Raw genomic sequence first — 19,669 nt, forward strand, 5'->3', positions numbered from 1 at the left:
TATATATATATATATATATATATATATATATATATATATATATATATATATATATATATATATATATATATATATATATATATATAGAAGAAAGATACTTTAGCTAGGACCTCTTATGTATAGTTTCTTGATTATATATTAAAAACTATAGATTCTTTACGTGACTCAGTTAACAATCTTTTGGAAGATGTGGATGTTCAATTCTTCCGTTGGTGTTGTCAAATTAAACTAGATCCAACTACCAAAGAAAATTAACTAGCTACATACAAAAACTTTTAAGTTTGAGTTTTAAGAGAATTTATTGTAAGATAAAATTTAATTTATATAAAAAATTGACATTACTTTTAAATATAAGATAATAAGTTTATTAGTCTTTTTCTTTTTATATGATTCAATTTTTTTTTTCTTTCTACTAAAAGTAAGATATTTGAATTATTAACTAGTTATTATGTATGCAAATGAGTTTACAATTTAGAGCATTTTATTAACTAAATATATTCATGTTGGACATGTTTCTTATGTATAATTTTTAAAAATAGAAAAAATAAAATTAAGTTTTATAAGAGTTAAAATTAGTTTTATATATAATTTGTAGACCTTGTATAATTTCTCTAAATTTTTGTTTTTAATTTTTATATAAGATAATTTGAATTTATAAAAAAAATCTAAAAATGTTTGAAACAAATCCGTCCAACTACTCTTAATATAGACTCAAATTGACTCATATAATTCAAATATTTGTAGCCTTAGGAAAAAAAAAGTTCAGTAATGTTGCTGAGCAAATGATTCCTTTCCATTTTAGACAACAATTTAATATAGATGAGTTTTTTTTTTATCTAAAGAAAAATTATTCTATATAATCACTTGTCAGGATCACAGTAATACTTAGAATAGATTTAAGTTCCTCTTTCAACAGTAGTATGTATGGTGCATACATCATACATCATAGTGTATATATATATATATATATATATATATATATATATATATATATATATATATATATATATATATATATATATATATATATATATATATAAAACATGAAAGTGAAAGATTATCATGGGAAAACCAGAGTTTAAATTTGATTTAAGATTTGTCTTTGTTACTTTTTACCCCTTTCACTCTTTCTAGGTGGGAATAAGGATCATAGGTCCTATATATTAATTAGTTGAATCCTTTAGAAATGGGTTTTGTCAAAGCAACGAAAAGTCATGGTCCATACTTCTTTTCTATTAAATCATATTTAATAATGTCATCCTATCCCATGAACAATCATCACTTGAAGTACAATATTTTAGGTTTATTATATAAATATAATGTTTATTTCATCTTAGTAAAAGGAATTTATTTAATTCAATCTTGTAATAATATTATTTTATAATATAAAGTTTATTCTGATTTATATATTATAAATTTGTTATCTTGATGTGAGATTTTTAATATCATTTTTCATACTGATTATAGTATGAAAATAAACATTAATAAGTAATATTAAATCTAACTAATAATAAATCTTGTTAAGATAATTGATATAAAATTTTAAAAATTAAATTTTAAGTTTAACTCAACTTTTGTAAAATAAAATTTTCATTTATTTATATATTATAAATTTTTTATGTCAAAATTTTGTTAGAGTTCACTTCTCTTCTATACCATTATATATATATATATATATATATATATATATATATATATATATATATATATAAAAGGAAAGATAAAAAATAGTAATAAATAATATATGATGTAAATATATATAATCTATTAGTTTTGTGTACGTTTTGATATATGCCTCTATTTTTACATTGTTATTTTGAAGGAAAAATTGATAGAAAAGAGGAGAGCAAGAGTCGTCTATTTAAAAGAAAAATTAAACAAGATTAGGTTTAAAAAGTTAAATATAGTATCTTTATATTTACGTATATGTACCTATATGTACTTGTCGTAAGTATTGGAAGAAAATAAGAGACGTTGTAATTTCTATGAAGTTAAGTTATTGGGACCTTTAATATTGAGCAATTTCAAGAGAAACATCCAAAATATAAAAAGCAGCGTCAAGATCTGTCATTAATTGAAGTCTAAGGTAGCAATGAGATCATATTTACTTTCATTAAATAGTATACCATTTCTCAACAACTATAAAGACTAAATAATATAGGTTGTTAAATTAAAAAAATAAATAAATAATCCTCAATCTTTAAGCAACACAAAAAAGAAACAAATGTCATACAAAATTCTTAACCTAATCCATCTAAGGTTGTTGGAAAGATTAAAAACCTACAGCGAAATGACTATGATGTTTCTAATCATAGGATTGTTTTATTCCTATTGTGGAATTAGAATTATTCATGATACCTAGTTACAATAATTCGATAATAATATTTTTTTCTTTAGCTAATAGTAAAAATAATAATTGGCAACCGTTGTATAAAAGAAATTTCCATTATTATGTTTTTATACATATTTAATTTACTCTTATTTATTGAATCAGGAATATAAAAAGCATATTAAAAATTGGCCTTAAAACAAGTCCTTCATAATCTTTTTTTCTCTTGTCTTCAAATAAAGTAATATATGTATAACTAAATTCAAATCTACACATCTAATGCAATTATGTAGAACGTCTCTAATAAATATCAAATGATTTAAATTTAGTGCTGGTTCTGTCTTTTCAATAAATTATTAGTTTGAATCGTATATACTTTTATATATATTTGAATTCATATTCTATAATATTGTTATATGATTGTTGTATTTGACATATTATGTATTTTAACATGATTTACGATTTTGTTTTGAAAAACGTTTTAACGAATTAAAAAGTATTTGCAAGTAATTTTCTATTTCCATACTATACAACAATATTTAAAATAAAATTTATTTACTGTATCAGAAATGTTGTTGTTGTTGTCTATCAATTAAATTTGATACTTTATCTTAATTATTCACATGTATATATAATCAAAGTTAAACTTTAGATATAACTAAAAATATATATGGTACTGTAAGTAAGCTTTTGTCCATATTCAAATTCAAATTTTAGTATATACTAAACATTTTATAGAAGTTCGGATAAAGTTTCTGCTGTGCCAAATTTTATGTATTCAAATAAGTCTTGGTCTAGTATAGTAATTTTTTCTTCACATATTGTATTATTATTTGCAAACATTCTGATCCAGTAATTAACTTAAAATTAAAGTAATATATAATAATTACATATTCAAGTTATGTATCAGCTATAAAAATAACATCAATTTATAATATATAAGAAAAATAATCTTAATTTTATAAAAATAAGTTAAATTTAAACTCATTTTAGTAGAAAATTTAAAACGAACATTTGGTTTCCATCATTATCACTCATTAACCAAAACCAGCTTTGCATTGCTTAAAATATTGTTGTTAATTGCCAGACCCTTAACTTTAACACTGGTCAAAAGGAACAGCCATAAACCATTATGAAAAATGTTAATTCAACAATAAGATATATATATATATATATATATATATATATATATATATATATATATATATATATATATATTAATATTCCAATAATATTGTTTTGAAATTGTAGTAGGGTTGTGAATTTTGGTCAAATGTAGTTGGCATGAATCATAACGACAAGTTTGATTAAATCTCAGTTGCACCCAATGTATGTCATGCTATGTTAATTACTTAAATTAATTTGAAATTAATTAATATATGGACCAAAGTCCTCTTACGGTCTTCAATGCTAGAATTTTTATTTAGAATGGAATCCAATGTGTTAGGGCTTCCATCTATGCTCATCATTTATTAATATTATATATTTCTCACCAAATTATTTTTGTCATGATCCAAGAAATCCTCATGGTTTCTATTCTTTTAAAATATATAATATAATATAATAAATACTACATATATTTATAGTCGTTTCACATTTTTCTTTTTTAATTTTCAATCACATACAATTCGACGACATTTTTTAATAAGTCAATTTTACTTAATTAGTATAAGCTAAATGGTATGAAATTTTTAAAAAAATTAATTCTTAACCTGATTAATTTTTATTTATAAATGTTAAATATATTATTAGATATCTTAAATACAGTCTTACTTTTATCTTTAGTTAATTTATTATTATTTTTTATTTATATTTTTTATTATAAATATAATATGTGTGCATATTTAATATAAAAAATTAATTTTTACTATATTAAATAATAAAAAAATGATTTTTTTTATATTTTATTCTCTTGCAAAATGTTTACATATAAAAAAAATCCAAATAAGCCCTACCCTAAAGAACAATCTAATGTGAACAACAAAGAAAAAGAGATCATTGTTTAAATTTTGATAATCACATCCAAGTCTCCAAACCTAAAACACTTGTAATATATATAGACCTCTCTTTTTTGACTTGCTTGCTAGATAAACTTAATTAGTCATTGTTATTATAAGATAATATGTTGAGTGTGTGTGTGTAATTGATCATAGCTGTAATATTTTAGATGAATTTTGGTTGACTATGATGATATTCTGGTAAGCCATGGTCATTATTTGTTAGGGTTTTGTTGACACTTAGACATAATTTGACACTCACTATTAATATAATATTATTATTTTTTTCTGTAGTTTCAAACTTTGGCCGTTATAGCTGATTACAGCACTATCTAATTGCATCAAATATTTATATAATATAATATAATATAATATATATTTGGGGTCCATATAATAGACTCAGGCACCTCAATTATATAGTATTAGTTAACAAATAAAACTATATGTTGCCCTCATAATTATAGTTAGCTTGGAACATAGTTTATGGTTTTGTTTTTATCACTTGACAAGATGTAAAAGGCACTAAAGAAAAGGAAGGGATTTGCTTTAGGAAAATGCTAATAATGTTTTTCAATAAATTAATATATATAATAAATATTTGAATTTTGTGGTTTCATCTTACTAGTATAATATATTTTTATTTTATCATTAATTAAATATTGCAATTTAAGTATTGTGAGAGTTTTACCTATGTTTAATGTCTATATAGGTAAAAAAAATTAACTTTTACCTATATTAACGTAATAGTAAATGGAGATACATGTCATTTTTGTTGTAGTAAAATGGTTAATACGAAAAAGTCAATATATTGTTGATGGACAAAAAATGAATTTCATTTCGGAGATTTTAAGTTAAAATGTTATTGGTGAGAAAATAGTATTTAGAGGAAGAGATCTCACCCAAAACAATTTAATTATCAATACAATAATAACATATATTAATATTAATGATAAAAAATATTGACTTATATGTCTTAAACATAAAATTAAATATTTGTAAGTAAAGTTATTGAAATAAGTTCCTATAATACCCTATTATGATTAGGAAGCATGTTTAAGTTTAATTAGTTAGAAAACTGACTTGTTTTGTGTGTAAATTGGTCTTTCTTATTAACAAGCATGTATATGTAATGTGAATGGTTAATTATGTTAATTAAAGTGATAAAGCATATTACATACGGAAGCTAGCAACAGAAACTGAAAGCTGCCAGATGGAGCAAAACAAAGATTTGTTAGGTTAATCCGTATTTATATATTGTATTAAGGAAAAGGTATTAAAGTTAATGCATGTGTGAATATGAGGGTTCTGTAAAGTGAAAGGGAATATCCCGAAAAGCAGAAGAAACGAGAGAGAACAATCCTACGACATAAAACCAAAGACATCAAAACTTAACTTAAAGAAAATCATAATTAACATTCAAAATAATATATTAATTTCGTCAGTGATTGAAACCAATACAACAGCCAAACGACAGCTTCTCTCATGCTCTTTTATTTATTTATTTATTTTTGGATAAGAGGTTTTAAGCACATGTAGTTATAAGACTTAAAGTAAGTGTGAGATGGGTTTATCTTAACTCTTAATATATATATGTATTCGTTAATTAACACGGTTGAGTATTTATTTGTCTTTTTTATTTTTAAAATTTTAAATAAAAATATTTAAATTATCAACTCAAATAAAAGCATGATCTTTAAAAGTGTAATTCTAATAAAATTATATCATAAAACTTTATTGCAAATAAAGCAAGTTGGTAATTTGCATATGGCTTAATATCCTATTTTGTCCACAGTTTCGCTCGAAAATATCAAATTAGTCAATCCTTTAAAAAGTGTGTCAATTAAGTCCTTACTTAATAAAATTTATATCAATGAAATCTCTTCCGTTAAATCCGTACAAACGGCGTTAATTATTTTTCTCTCTCTTCTACTTTAATAATTAACGCCGTTTGTACGGATTTAACGGAAGGGATTTCATTGATATAAATTTTATTAAGTAAGGACGTAATTGACGCACTTTTTAAAGGATGGACTAGTTTGACATTTTCGAGCGAAACTGGGAACAAAATAGGGTATTAAGCCTTTGCATATTATGAGAATGAAAGAAGAAAGTGCGAAGGAAAAGGAAGAAAAATCCCAAACTAGGGAGACTTTATTTGTAGAATTTTTTTATTCTCTTTGCACCTCCTTTTTTTTATTTTTCCTTCATGCTTCTTATTTTTTATATTTTAAAATATATTTTTTGAAATATATAAATTTGCTTATTTTTATGATCATTTGTGATGAAGTGCAAAACTATTCAACATAAATATTGAAGTAACTTCACAAAAGCAAAAGAAGCATGTAAGAAAAAAACAAGGAGAGTTGTTCCCTCCACCACCACATCACCAAACCCTCCTTGCACCATTCCATACCTATTTTGCTCTTGTTCTAAAATGAATGTCAACATCCGTTTCACCTTCAACAAATGTTGACATCCGTGAACGGATATTAACATCTGTTTACATATTTTATATTTTGGTTTATTGTTTTTATTTAAAAAAAAAATCTTCAACGGATGTGGTTACATCCGTTAACAGATGTAGCACATCCATTTTAATAAATTTTTTTAAAATATTTTGATTATTATTTAAATGATAATACATAAATTAAATTTATTATTATTATTTTATTAAATAAAATAAAATTAATTTATAAATAATTAAGTAATAATTTTAAAAAAATTAAATAATATTTATATATTAATTTAAAATATAACAAATTAAAAAATAAAAAACTAAAACAAAAACTATAACGGATGTCGCCACATCCATTTTAATAAATTTTTTAAAAATATTTTGATTATTATTTAAATAATAATACATAAATTAAATTAATAATAATTATTTTATTAAATAAAATAAAATTAATTTATAAATAATTAAGTAATAATTTAAAAAAAATTAAATAATATTTATATATTAATTTAAAATATAATAAATTAAAAAATAAAAAACTAAAAAAATAAAAACTATAACGGATGTCGCCTCATCTGTTAGCAGATGTGGCACATCGGTTTAAAAAATGTTTTAAAAATATTTTGATTATTATTTAAATAATAATACATAAATTAAATTAATAACAATTATTTTATTAAATAAAATAAAATTAATTTATAAATAATTAAGTAATAATTTTAAAAAAGTTAAATAATATTTATATATTAATTTAAAATATAATAAATTAGAAAACAAAAAACTAAAAAAATAAACTACAGATGTCGCCACATTCGTTAACGGATATCGCACATCCGTTTTAATAAATTTTTTAAAAATATTTTAATTATTATTTAAATAATAATACATAAATTAAATTAATAATAATAATTTTATTAAATTAAATTAATTTATAAATAATTATTTAATAATTTTAAAAAAATTAAATAATATTTATGCATTAATTTAAAATTCAATAAATTAAAATACTAAAAATTAAAAAAATAAATAAACTCAACAGATGTGGCACATCCGTTAACGGATGTCGCACATCCGTTGAAGTCGACATCCGTTAACGGATGTCGCACATCCGTTGAAGTCGACATCCGTTTAAGAAAAGAGGTGGGAGTGTAGGATATTTTAAAATATAAAAGATAGTTTTGAAATTTAAAAAAAATGTGGTGGTGCAGAAAGTAACGTGGAGTGGTGTAGGGAATAACCCTAAAAAACAAGGTGCAAACAAAGTGATGTAACTTGTGAGTTTATTACGGGCTCGAAGGTGGGCCTTTCAACAAGTAAGTTGGGCCGGGCCCAAACCTCTCCGAACGCAAAACCCTAAAGAAACACGAAAGGTTAATGAATAATTGCACTGCAGGGAACTGGATTGGGTTGTTGCAGCTGAAGCGGAGAAGCATGGCGATTTTGCCTTCGCTTGCAGTTCCTTCAACTCCCACGTTTCGGGTATGCTTTTATTACATTTCTTGATTTCAACTAAAACATCGTCTCACTGGTAAATTACATGAAATGATGTCTTAAATATGAATCAATTTTCAGTTTCTTTTTCATTCTTAATTCGATCGAAATTATCAACACGGTTGTAATGAAGTCACCTTTAGTTTGTTGCATCGTGGTGTTCTTTGTGTATGAGGAAATTTGTTTGCTATCTATTTGAATGTGATTAAACAGTGAAAAATGTTTTTGGCACTGTGTTTTAGAAGTACTATTCTAGAAAGAGAAATTAGGACAAAGATTTTCTATGACAGAATTTTTTATTCTAGAGAGATGCTGAGTTTTTTCTTGGGAAATAATTGGTTTCAGAGGAAGAATGTCGACATAAAACGTTTCAGAAGAGAAAGAAATAGTGAAATACCAATTAAGTTGAGAAACTACAAAGCAGATTTTACTTAAGGTGAACAATGGGGCCTGCTTTGATATGATGAATAAAGTTAACTGAAACGTGATGGGTGGAATTAGTTAAGCGTTTAGTTTTTGATACATTCTCAGTGGTAAGATTTTTGAAGTAAGGGTAAAATGTGCTTAAGGCTCCTCAATATTTAGTCAAAAATGGTGGTTCTTGTTGCTGAAAAATGTTTGTGCTATATTTGCCACAATTCATGAGTAGCCTTCCAATTTTATCTGGGGGGCGATTCCATTCCACTGAAGTTGCCGTCCTAAAAATTTATGAAGTATGATATAACGTAAGTGGCTGAAATTTTCATTCATTTGTTGTAAATTAGTTCCCTTCTTTTTTGTAGGTAAAGCTGTTTCAATGCCAACCCTGCCAATTCCACAGATGCTCAGAAATATACTGTCCCCGTCTAAGAAGTTATAATCGAACTAGATCATTCAATGTATCAATGGCAGAGCATAATGAACCCAATGAGGTTAAGATGAAGATTGGAATCATGAGGGAGAAACTCAAAGGAACAATACCAGTCTTTGTTCAAGAATTTCCTTGGAAAAAAGCTGAGCATATATTTCTAGAGAAACTGTTTAATCTTGCACAAGAGGCAGGGAAATGGTCTCTTGTTTTGTTTTTAATTTATAGCTTTGTGTCAGACGTTGTATATACGTTGTCCATAAACCGTGAACTGATAATTCCTATTGGCCTCTTTGCTGGCTGTCTTGTGGCTGATTTCTTGAAGGAGATATCACAAGAATTGTTTCATAGATCTGAGGTATATTTTGAAATTGTTGTGTATTTCATCATTAGCTTGTTTGTTTCTGTGTTTATCACAATCTTCTAATGAGCTTTGTTTTTCTGCTTTTTCTTATGGATTTGTACTTGACAGGAGAAGGTTTTGAAATGGCGTCTTCTGGGAATGTACTTCATTTTTGTGTTTGTGAAGATCATGTCCTCATGGTTTGCAACACTGCCTCGTGTATTTCTCTTGCATGTCGGAAGTGGGGGACTGATGCAGGTTTTGTGGCATTGGAGAAATTTGATTGAAGATGCAAAGAACCAACAAGAAAATAGTAACTTCTCTAATTTGGAGACTTCGTGATATATTGATGGAACAGTTAACTGGCAGATAATACAGATTGGGACATCATTAGGTTTCCTTTTCTACGTGCAAACTCCACTTTTTGGTTTCTGGTGTTCTTCATGAATATATCAGTAGTCAATTCAACCCGCAGAAGAGCAAGTTATACTTGTGCATTACCATTTATATATATTATTTATCTACTTTTAAATTAATAAAAAAATCTAACAATAAAATAGGCGCACAAATTTCACTGAGTCTAAATCTAAACTAATTTGGAAGCTCCTTTCTTAATGCAAATTGAAAATCCTTTAAAGATATATGCATGTTGCCGTATCTCAATTTCTCAGTTTTCTGCAATTTATTTCACTTTTGATGACAATGTTGTATTATTACATTTCTATTTACATTTAATTGAACTCATTTTAAAAGAAAACTATTTACAACTAAAAAATTAATGAACAACATATATATATATCTCAAGAGACTCTGATCTTCATCTATATTTTGAACAATTGTTCGTGCACGGGCACCTTTAGTGCACGTCATGATATTTCTTATACAATGCACAGTATTTTCGGTGTACTCATAGGTTTAAACCAAGTACAGATTTATCCGAGTTCAAACTCACTGAGCGTTGTACTGGGCGTGGTCTATCTTTTTTAAAAAGTTCCTTTCCTGAGTGAAAAACAAACATTGCCAAGGGTCAGTTTGTGAGAAAAGGAAACAAAATTGTAAGTAACAAATAGGAAGGATAAAATTAAGAAATAAAGTAAAAATATATGTTTAAATTTAAGATAGATCAAATAAATAGATAAAAAGTAAATAGGTGAACGGAAACTGATAAGAAATCGAGGAAATATAATGAGTTAATCTCATCACCTTTTTATTTCTCTTCTTTTCTATTTCTTCTCTATCAAATAAACTCATTTTATTTTCCATCTATTTGTTTCCTCTCCACCTTATTTTCCTTCTACCAAGAAAAGTTATGTTAATAAAAATCGTTCAAAAAGGGAAATCACAATATCAGTGAATTACACTGACATCCCACAAGAGTTTTTCAGATTGTACATGATCTTATTTATAACATTTACTCTTAATGGAAGTACACAACGTAATGTTTTTAAAGCAATGAAGAGAAATTAGTTTAATAAAAGAAAAAGGAATGTCAATGTTTTTAAAACAGATAATACATAGATTCCAAGAGGAGGAATATGGTTTGCAATTTGAGCTATCACAGTATAATTTAATCTTAATACTAAAACAAACCTTTTTCCATATCTTCTGATGAAGATTGACCTCTGTCCATGTCCTCGTGACGTTTGTCGCATTGGGGTTGGCTTGAGGCATCTTCCATTAAACTGGGCTGGCTGTAGGCTAAAGGTAAATGCTCATAAATCTCTTCCATCCTCCCGCTGTGCTCATCTCTCATATCCATGTCAATTACAATCTAAAGCAAGCCTGATTAATTCAAAAGTGTTGAATGAAAGACAAGGGCGATCGTGAGGATCGGGGCAGGGAGAAAGGAAGTTTTACCTGTGCTGAATTGCTCTTGAATATTGGAAGAAACCGTTGCCTACAATACTGGTGAAATAGAAGCGTACCAATCAACAATGGAATGGTGAATCCAGATGCAACTGTTGAGCGTTTAAGTCCAAACACCCCCATCGCGATAAGTTGAGAAAATATCAATGAAAACACGGTGGTGTTGTGAGCAATAGGCCAGAACTGTCCCCCACTATCATATTTTGTAATGTACACGTTGATTATCTGAACAGAAAAATTATGTTTAGTGGAAGGTTTTTGCGCCGGTTAAAAAAAAAATTAAGGAATCACTGACAGTGTTTCACGGGAAGAAATGGATTCCATTTCATCCCATCTTATTTCATCACATTCCATTCCATTCTATTCATTTGTCATTAATCGGAACGTAAAATAAGCATCATTTAACGTCATAAAATGAACAGCATCATTTATTTTGGTTAGCATCTTAGAAACAAATTAATACAGTTGAATGTAAAGATGTAGTCATACACAAGTAATTTCCTTTCTTTTCTCCATTTGGGTAGTTGTAGTTAAAAAAATTTGACTGAAGTAGGTTGATTTGAATATCACACGCAATAGAATACTTGTTTAAAGAAAATGAGAAATATGAATATGATTGTGTGTGTGTGTGTGTATATATATATATATATATATATATATATATAGTTAAATCATGTTTATACAGTTCATAAATTTGAAAAATATAATTTTTTTTAAGAAATCATGATGCCATTAACTAGTTTTTAATTTTACATGCAAATAATATATCATGATCAAAGTTTTCAATATAATTGACATTTCGTTCGGTCATATCTCTTCATTTAAAAGAGAATATTTTACTAATAAAATTTCTTTCGAGCAATAATCATTAAGTTATCATAACTCTCGGCTTCCTTAGTCAATTCATTTTTATTATAATTGTCTCGTATGAGAATCTAGACTAAGCTGATCCTGGCCCTGTTTTTTCCCCAAAACAAAACAAAACAAAAATCTTTGTTGCAACCAATTAACTTCTCACATATTCTTCAATAACTAATCACTCAAATCATATAAATTGTTAGGAAACAATCACTACCCAAATCTAGTAATAATGTATAGTTGGTTAGATAAAACGTAAAATAAACACAAGAAAAAAAATTTGCAATAAACGCAATAAACTTCATAATGAGCAAAAGATTAGATGAACTCATGATAGATGTACATCTACTACTAACCTGGTTTCGGTAAACAAGGTAAGCAAGGAAAAAGTAGAACAACAAGAAGGGCAACATCAGTGGTGCCAGAATAGAACAAGTGAAGCCGAGGAATCCAAACAATAATACTCTTGGAACTTCTGTATGGTACGGAAAAGATATGCTGCTATCCAGTGCATCTTCCTTAAGTCTGAGTATGAATCTCTGGAAAATATTGCATAGAAGAGGGAAAATTTGCATAACTTCACATGCCAAACTCGCCCAACCAGACGATAAAACGTAAGTTGTGAAGAAAGTAGCCTGTATACCATGAAAAGGCCAAAACAAAATGAATTACTAACTACAGAAGCGTTACTTATTTATCACTTCCAAAAATGGGTAGAGATGGGAATCAAGATAACAAGTGTGTACATTATTCAGCGTTACTCAAATCCCTAATATATCCAAGTGCATATAAATCATTTCTAATACAATATAACAATAATACTTTAACACATGAGAATAAGTCTAAATAAAGGTTGAGAGATTAAAAATCACACTATTTTTGTAGGAACTAAGATATATCACCTGGGATGGAACTGCCTTGGCAAGTTGGGCAGGCAGGTCTGTTACGCTAGTAAAAACTGAGAGCTGACTGATAACAGAACCAGTAAATACATTAACAAAAAACACGTTCCAAATTGTGAAGTACAAGAATTTACAACATGCACTCTTCTTCCTTGCACTACGAGAAATAGAACCCTCCACAGAAGAAAATAGCATCATCATAGGTGGAACTGCACACAAAAATAAAACCAATATCACGCTTGGTAGGTAACCAGTCACCACCTGATTCACAATTTTCCTGCAAAAAAATGAGTCAATTTACAGTGAACTTCATAGCATTTTAGATAATAAATAAGCAGCTGAAGAAGAATTTACGGTATCACTTCAAACAAGCAGCTGACATGATAATAACCTAAAGGCTAAACCCTGATAAAATATCGTATTTGAAGGCTTGGTAGAATTCCAAACAACTTTTATTTTTCGAAAAAATAGTTCATAAATAATTTATCCCTCAAGTGGTTACGTATCTCAACATAGTTTTACTAGTTGAGTGGCTACTTGTTCTTAAACTACAGATATTTTTATCAATTTCTTTTTTTGTACTTTTTATTACTAAAATTTGTATTGCTTTTTATTAAAATGAAGTTGTACATTCATCAAGTAAATTAAAGCAGTATGATTCATGTGAAAGAAAAAGAAAATTAGTCGTTATAAGAGTATAGGAGTCCATGACATTAGTCACTTCATAGATGCCTCAAGATCTTACTCTTTAAATAACCCTCTCAGAAAAGGGAACATTTTCTGAAGTTTGTCTAGTTGAGTCAATCCTTGTACAAATGTAACAGGGATAAGGAACACGAACACGAAGGCAATAGAGGCCACAAGTGTAGCTATCTTACGGATCCAAAGTTGCCTATATGGTACGCAAATATTGGACCAATAAATATCATGCGGTTCAGGAGCTAAATCTGTCACCCATAACATAGGATTTGGTGTCTGCAGCACCTTTGCAGCCATAAGAGCAGCATACCGACTTTTAAAGAATACAAAAGCAGCGGCACATTCCTGTATCAAAGGTCCAACATGAATTACAAACTAGTGAACACAAAACATTTGTTGACATATCACAACCTGAAATCCTTCTACAGCTACTAAATGAAAATAGGAAAACAATGGGGCATGGATTTCATCCCTTAATATAAGAAACAACGATAAAATATATGCACCCAGAAGAACCGGACAATAATTATAATGACACCATATATTTTTTCAACTAATACGTGGCTAACACACAAATAGGAAACATCATACATATTTTGAATCTCCCAAGAAATTAAATTTGGGATAAATTCAAAACCCAAATAATAAGATTAAAAGAGTCACAAATCAATCCAAAATATAAAGTGAACTTTCAACCCCAAAAAACATTCAGATATTTTTCACCAAGTAGACATGTACCACTTCATGTCTCCTGATTTTGGAAAACGTCAATTGACCTAGAAGTATACTTTTTCTTCTCGAAATTTTCATTTTTCTAGCTATTAAATAGCAACAGAAATGGTATCTGTAGCACACTCATTCACAGAGGAGTCATTTAGATAAGAAACATGAACAATGCTAACATTAAGTCTACCATGCAATCATATTTATTTACTGAATTACTATTGCAATTTTCACATAATAAGATTTATTTGTTTACTTAATTTCGTATGTCATATTGGATATTAGGTACAAATAATGGGTGTTGGAAGGACCTTACTCTAGACCACTTATATTGGACCTTACTCTAGACCTTACTCAAATACCATGTCAAGAACCAACCAATCCACGAAGCTTAAACCATTATGTATAGCTTCATAAATGGCTTTTATATCTCGAATTCATGACCTAAAAGAATGCAGCTATATTAATGATTATTTGTTCGTCCATGTCACACTAGGAACTTCCTTTTCAACATTCTCGTTGAAAAGGCAACCATACATTACTTTTGATTTTAAAGCTTGGACAAACTTCTGTAAGTAATTAGTTTCAATTAAAATTTGCCCTGTCTAAATTGGGTACAGGTCACTTACAACAATTAAAATTTACTCTTGTTTATCACTGAAAATCAAATAAGAAAAAATAAAGAATTGTAGCATTGACTTATATTCAAAAAGTAAAGTCACGTTGAATTTTTTCCTCTTTTCATACAGTAATGTTAATAGATCCTGATCACATTGTCAATTTCCAAATATGGTATTTCGACGTCAAATAATGAAAAAGAAAATTGATGACATAAGAATATAAACCACGGAATGTAAACCAGTCAAGCCAAAAAAATTACCTTTTTCGTTGTTTCTAAATTCATGTCAGTATTGTCCGTTCCACCATTAACACTATCCATTTCATTAGAAATCTTTTTGAAAGAATTTGTTGATGCTCCAGAACAACAATGCCTAAAACTAGGCTTACAAGTCTTTTCCAGTGAAGCATTTTTAAGTACTTTACACACATGTTCAGCATCATCCTGAGGGAAGAAGATTAGAATATAGTATAAATAGTTGTTCTGTCAACAAGTACTACAAGTTTATATTTTTGAAACCAAAAATGACGCTAAAGATCATAAAATAAAATAATAACTACAGACTTTAATAGTTGAATTTCACAACAATATCTCCCTGTATAAACATCTTGTCTTTTCTTGTGTGACCGGCCACACATTATCTTATTTTTGGCTATACACCAACTTTTTTAAAGCCTAACATTCATTTTCATCATCGAGTGTAACTGGTAATATACTGGTATGGGAGAACTAAATGTAAATTCAAGAATGTCAAAAAGCAGAAAGTAACTTCCATTTCTACTTGACAGAATTACAAAAAAATTCAAGTTCACTACAAAGAAAAAGACAAATAATCTCCCAATGCATAGAGTTAGAGTGTGAATGACATGTAGGTTCTAGTTTTCATATAAACATTTATCTCGGTTCTCGGTACCTTGAACCAAATAATCATCTTAAACAGATAGACTACTGGAAAAACACGTATTGACAGTTATGACTTCTCAAAGTGATGGTGATCTAAGAAATGAACTTTACATAAATATAAAATTAGCAAACAGTATGACGCTCAAATGACAATGAAAATATTTAAAGGAGTTAAGAAGCCCACCTTCAGTTTTTGAACTTTACCGGACTTATAAATCATTTGGTGTGATAAATATGCTGACGAATGGTAATGTGAAAAGAACTTTTTCACGGTTTCACAGTATGATTCTTCAGAAGACCAGGGAACTGATCGGACAAGAATTGTGAAATGACTTGGATTTGGAGGTGATCCAACAATATTCAGTAGCCTCAAATTAGTAATGCTCTTATATTCCTAAATATAAACACTGACAAATCAATATTTAAGACATGGAAAAGTAAAACTAAAAATGGTAGAGGTGCATATCTTGTAGATAAGTTCAGATCCTCACAATGTACAGAAGAGTGCAAGCCGAGAATGTTATGATGTATAGCGCAAGACAATGAGCCCAAAGCCTGACAACATGCAAAAGAATAAAAACAGTATATAAGTAACTGGTTTAGGGGTGCATTTCTGCATAAGGTCATTAATTACCACTCTATTAACATCTTAAAATGAAAAAGAAAAAGAAAAAAAACACACAATACATAAAGGTCTGGATCAATAGAAATTCAAAATGTCGCATTTTCTTGCACTCACTTCATGTTTATTGTTTTGGGAGAGGAAAAACAACACAAATAAACTTCCCAGTAAAGAAAAGTTGTGAGTAGTTTATTTATCCATGAGGAGGAAAAGTCTAATGATAATGCAGATCGACATTATTCTTTGAGAGCGTAGTTCACTACTGGTGATGAAACTTCAAGTAATTTAATATTTTCAATAGTATTTCTCAATTTGTACGCATCATTAGCCATTCTAATTGAATTAACATAATTAACACTATAATTGAGAAGTAATATATAACTCTTAAGTCTTACCACGTTGAACCTTCTTTGACATTCTCAATGGTAAATACTTCCAGCGACTCAAAAGGTATATGCTTATGCGTTCTGTCTCTACCATGGTAATTTATAGGAAGAACTAGAGCAAGGCAGATGACAGCAGCAATGGAAAACACTCGAATACTGTTGGAGACAACGTCAACATTACAGTTAGTAAAGTTACAAGATGGACAATCAAATTTGCTTTAGACTTAATTTTTTATTTGATACGCTTTTTAAATATAATTGGTAGGTTAGAATTTGGTAGATTTCAAATTATAAAATTCACAAATAATTAAGCAATTCACCCTATCACAACGTTCGTTAAAATAACAAATTTTTTTGCTCAGCTTCATCAAAATAACACAAGGCACACAAATAAAGCTATTCGATCTTTGAAGAACTGAACAACCTGAACACAAGCATCCTCACAAAAACCACAGCATCCAAGCCACCAATAGCTAGTATCTCTTCCTCAGACGTTTCCCATGCTTTCAGTATCCAGCTAGGGGAGGGAACAAATCTTTCCAAGCAGAGATCAACGCGTCTTGAATGCTGAGAGGCTAGTCTCCTTCCAAAGTATACGTTAACATTGCTGGGTTGTTTTCTTAATACGGAATAAAATGAAAAGAGCACCACACACAGAACAATATTAATTCCAGCAGAAATTAGAAGAGCATTGATGTCCATCCCTGCTCACTGTACTTCAAAAGTAGACGCATCCCATCACCCCGTAAGAAAGACATTAGAAATCCAAATCATGCCCATCACCTGAAATAGTATATATTCCGACCAGTATCTCGGTAAGAAATGAATTTCTTTGAGCAGGTTCAACAACGCAAAATTGAAAGATCTCTTTTACTAATTTGTTAAGGCGCAGTATGATATCTGTCAATAACTATGAGATTCTTTACTGTTCCACAATATGCAACAGTACATAGACACGAAAGATCGAAATGGAAAGAAAAAGGATAACTCATTTGAAAGTTCTATCAAAAAACAGACACACTCTCTGGGAGCTAAAGCAGTGAACATTAAATAACTGTAAGCAAGAATTATTTACTTTGACAACATTCTACCATCTTGGCACATTGACCAACGAATATACATGCTTAAAATTCATATCACACCGTATAATATCTTAGGAAACAATACACTATGCAACTTGCAATTTGAGAGGCAACAATTAAAAATAACAATAATACGAATTAGTGATGAAGGAAATTCAAGCTCCATGACCTTATCCACTTACAAGTTATAAAGGATTTGACAAGAGCACTACGGATGAGTGTGCAAAGTTACTTGGATTGAAGCTACATAAACTTCTCAATACCTTTTCCAACTTATCATCAGGTACTAATAAAAAGCTCATTTAAAAGTTGCGTTTAGAACCACTAAAAAACATAACTCGTATCATTGAATTTATTTACAAATAATTCCATTGTTCTTCAGAAAACAATGCACCACAACGACAATTTGAACTTATCTTACATCAGTTACTTTAGTCACCCCTACTTAAAATAAGTACTCGACTTAACATGTAAGGGGTGGAGAACATGTCAATTGTAACAAATAAAACAAAGTAAGACCAATTACAAAATATTTTATCTCAAACACACTTCCGAATGCTCAATTTCACTATTTTGTTAATCCGATATCAAATTCGCAAAACCATACTTAGTTCCCATTCTAGAGGAGATAAAATTTAATAGTAAACAAAACTAAAACGCTGGGTGCAAAAGCCAGAAAAAAAGAGAAGAAGCAAAACCAGTTCAGTAAATCACTATCAGTTTCGCTAAGTAGTAAAATAAAACAAACTTAAAATCCTACAGTTATTATCCGTCTAACCAACAATACTAGATTCATAATTTCACATCGCCGAAACAGATTCAAACTAACACAGCTTTCAAACCAAACACTACAGGCACACAACTCTGAATCAAACAAAACTCTACAGCAACAAAAAAACAAAAACGAAAACGATTATCACTAAATGAATCGATGAAAGAGAACAAATCGAAACGATTCTAGAAGGAAGTAACATTCCAAATCCGAATCAGAATCAGAATCCGAAGAAGAAAAGAAGAAAGAGGCATAATGTACCTGCACAGCGATGCGCATTTGCAATTCGTCAACAAAGATCAATCAGCGATGCACAGTGGTGGAATAACAGAAGATTCGAGAAAATGCTGAATTGTTAAAAAGCAAAATGAAGAAGGTTAGGTGACGCTTAAAAGTCAAAACTCGCAGAGCAATGCCGCGAGCCTTGCTTTTGCTTCCAGTTCACAAGAACGCACGTTTATAATAATACAGCGAAGGGTTTCATTCAAAGGCAACTAACAAAAATGAATCCCTGACTTTTGGGGTATGTTTGTTTTTTTTTTTTTCTTTTTCTTTTTCCCTTTTTTCTCTTCCCTTCCTTTTGCCTTTTTTGTATTTCAGTTCCAGAGCATAATCGGTTCCTTCTCTCTCTAATTTTTTCTGAGCAGCCAGCCAACACGTAAACAACTTAAGCGTAGAAGTAATACTCAGAAAAAGCCACGTTACGAAATCGCGTTTGGGAAGCGTATAATAATGATTGATCGATATAATAGAATGAAATTCGAAAGCGGGAGTA

General features: G+C 28.8%; 2 protein-coding genes across 5 annotated transcripts; one reads left to right on the forward strand and one right to left on the reverse strand.

The window, feature by feature from the left end:
* The first annotated feature begins 8,123 nt into the window (after nt 1–8,123).
* On the forward strand, nt 8,124–9,973 carry LOC108337409 (uncharacterized). Its single transcript, XM_017573930.2, has 3 exons — nt 8,124–8,260; nt 9,055–9,477; nt 9,592–9,973. The coding sequence occupies exons 1-3, from the start codon at nt 8,156–8,158 to the stop codon at nt 9,802–9,804; spliced, it is 741 nt and encodes a 246-aa protein (XP_017429419.2). The 5' UTR covers nt 8,124–8,155; the 3' UTR covers nt 9,805–9,973.
* A 148-nt stretch (nt 9,974–10,121) lies between these two features.
* LOC108338585 (CSC1-like protein RXW8) lies at nt 10,122–19,623 on the reverse strand. 4 transcript variants are annotated; one of them, XM_017575546.2, is made up of 12 exons: nt 19,156–19,617; nt 17,465–17,823; nt 17,050–17,196; nt 16,524–16,587; nt 16,217–16,426; nt 15,391–15,573; nt 13,834–14,132; nt 13,089–13,365; nt 12,543–12,821; nt 11,320–11,553; nt 11,053–11,233; nt 10,122–10,461 (listed from the first exon to the last, which is right to left on the reverse strand). In XM_017575546.2, exons 2-12 carry the CDS (start codon nt 17,740–17,742, stop codon nt 10,370–10,372), a joined length of 2,244 nt encoding a protein of 747 aa, XP_017431035.1. In that variant the 5' UTR covers nt 17,743–17,823; nt 19,156–19,617; the 3' UTR covers nt 10,122–10,369. The 4 variants fall into 4 exon arrangements, with proteins under 4 accessions (XP_017431035.1, XP_052736796.1, XP_052736795.1 ...); XM_052880835.1 differs by lacking the exon at nt 10,122–10,461 and adding an exon at nt 10,534–10,756 and having other exon boundaries at nt 19,156–19,620; XM_052880836.1 differs by lacking the exon at nt 15,391–15,573.
* Nucleotides 19,624–19,669: the final 46 nt, after the last annotated feature.

The sequence above is a fragment of the Vigna angularis genome, chromosome 7, assembly GCF_016808095.1.
Source record: "Vigna angularis cultivar LongXiaoDou No.4 chromosome 7, ASM1680809v1, whole genome shotgun sequence".
Taxonomy (NCBI): Eukaryota; Viridiplantae; Streptophyta; class Magnoliopsida; order Fabales; family Fabaceae; genus Vigna; species Vigna angularis.

Coding starts and splice junctions, on each gene's coding strand:
- LOC108337409 (XM_017573930.2), top strand. CDS start 8,156: ATGAATAATTGCACTGCAGGGAACTGGATTGGGTTGTTGCAGCTGAAG. Junction 8,261..9,054: donor CTTCAACTCCCACGTTTCGG/GTATGCTTTTAT, acceptor TCTTTTTTGTAG/GTAAAGCTGTTTCAATGCCA. Junction 9,478..9,591: donor AATTGTTTCATAGATCTGAG/GTATATTTTGAA, acceptor TGTACTTGACAG/GAGAAGGTTTTGAAATGGCG.
- LOC108338585 (XM_017575546.2), bottom strand. CDS start 17,742: ATGGACATCAATGCTCTTCTAATTTCTGCTGGAATTAATATTGTTCTG. Junction 13,366..13,833: donor CTGAGAGGGTTATTTAAAGA/GTAAGATCTTGA, acceptor ATTTTTTTGCAG/GAAAATTGTGAATCAGGTGG. Junction 11,234..11,319: donor TCAAGAGCAATTCAGCACAG/GTAAAACTTCCT, acceptor GGCTTGCTTTAG/ATTGTAATTGACATGGATAT.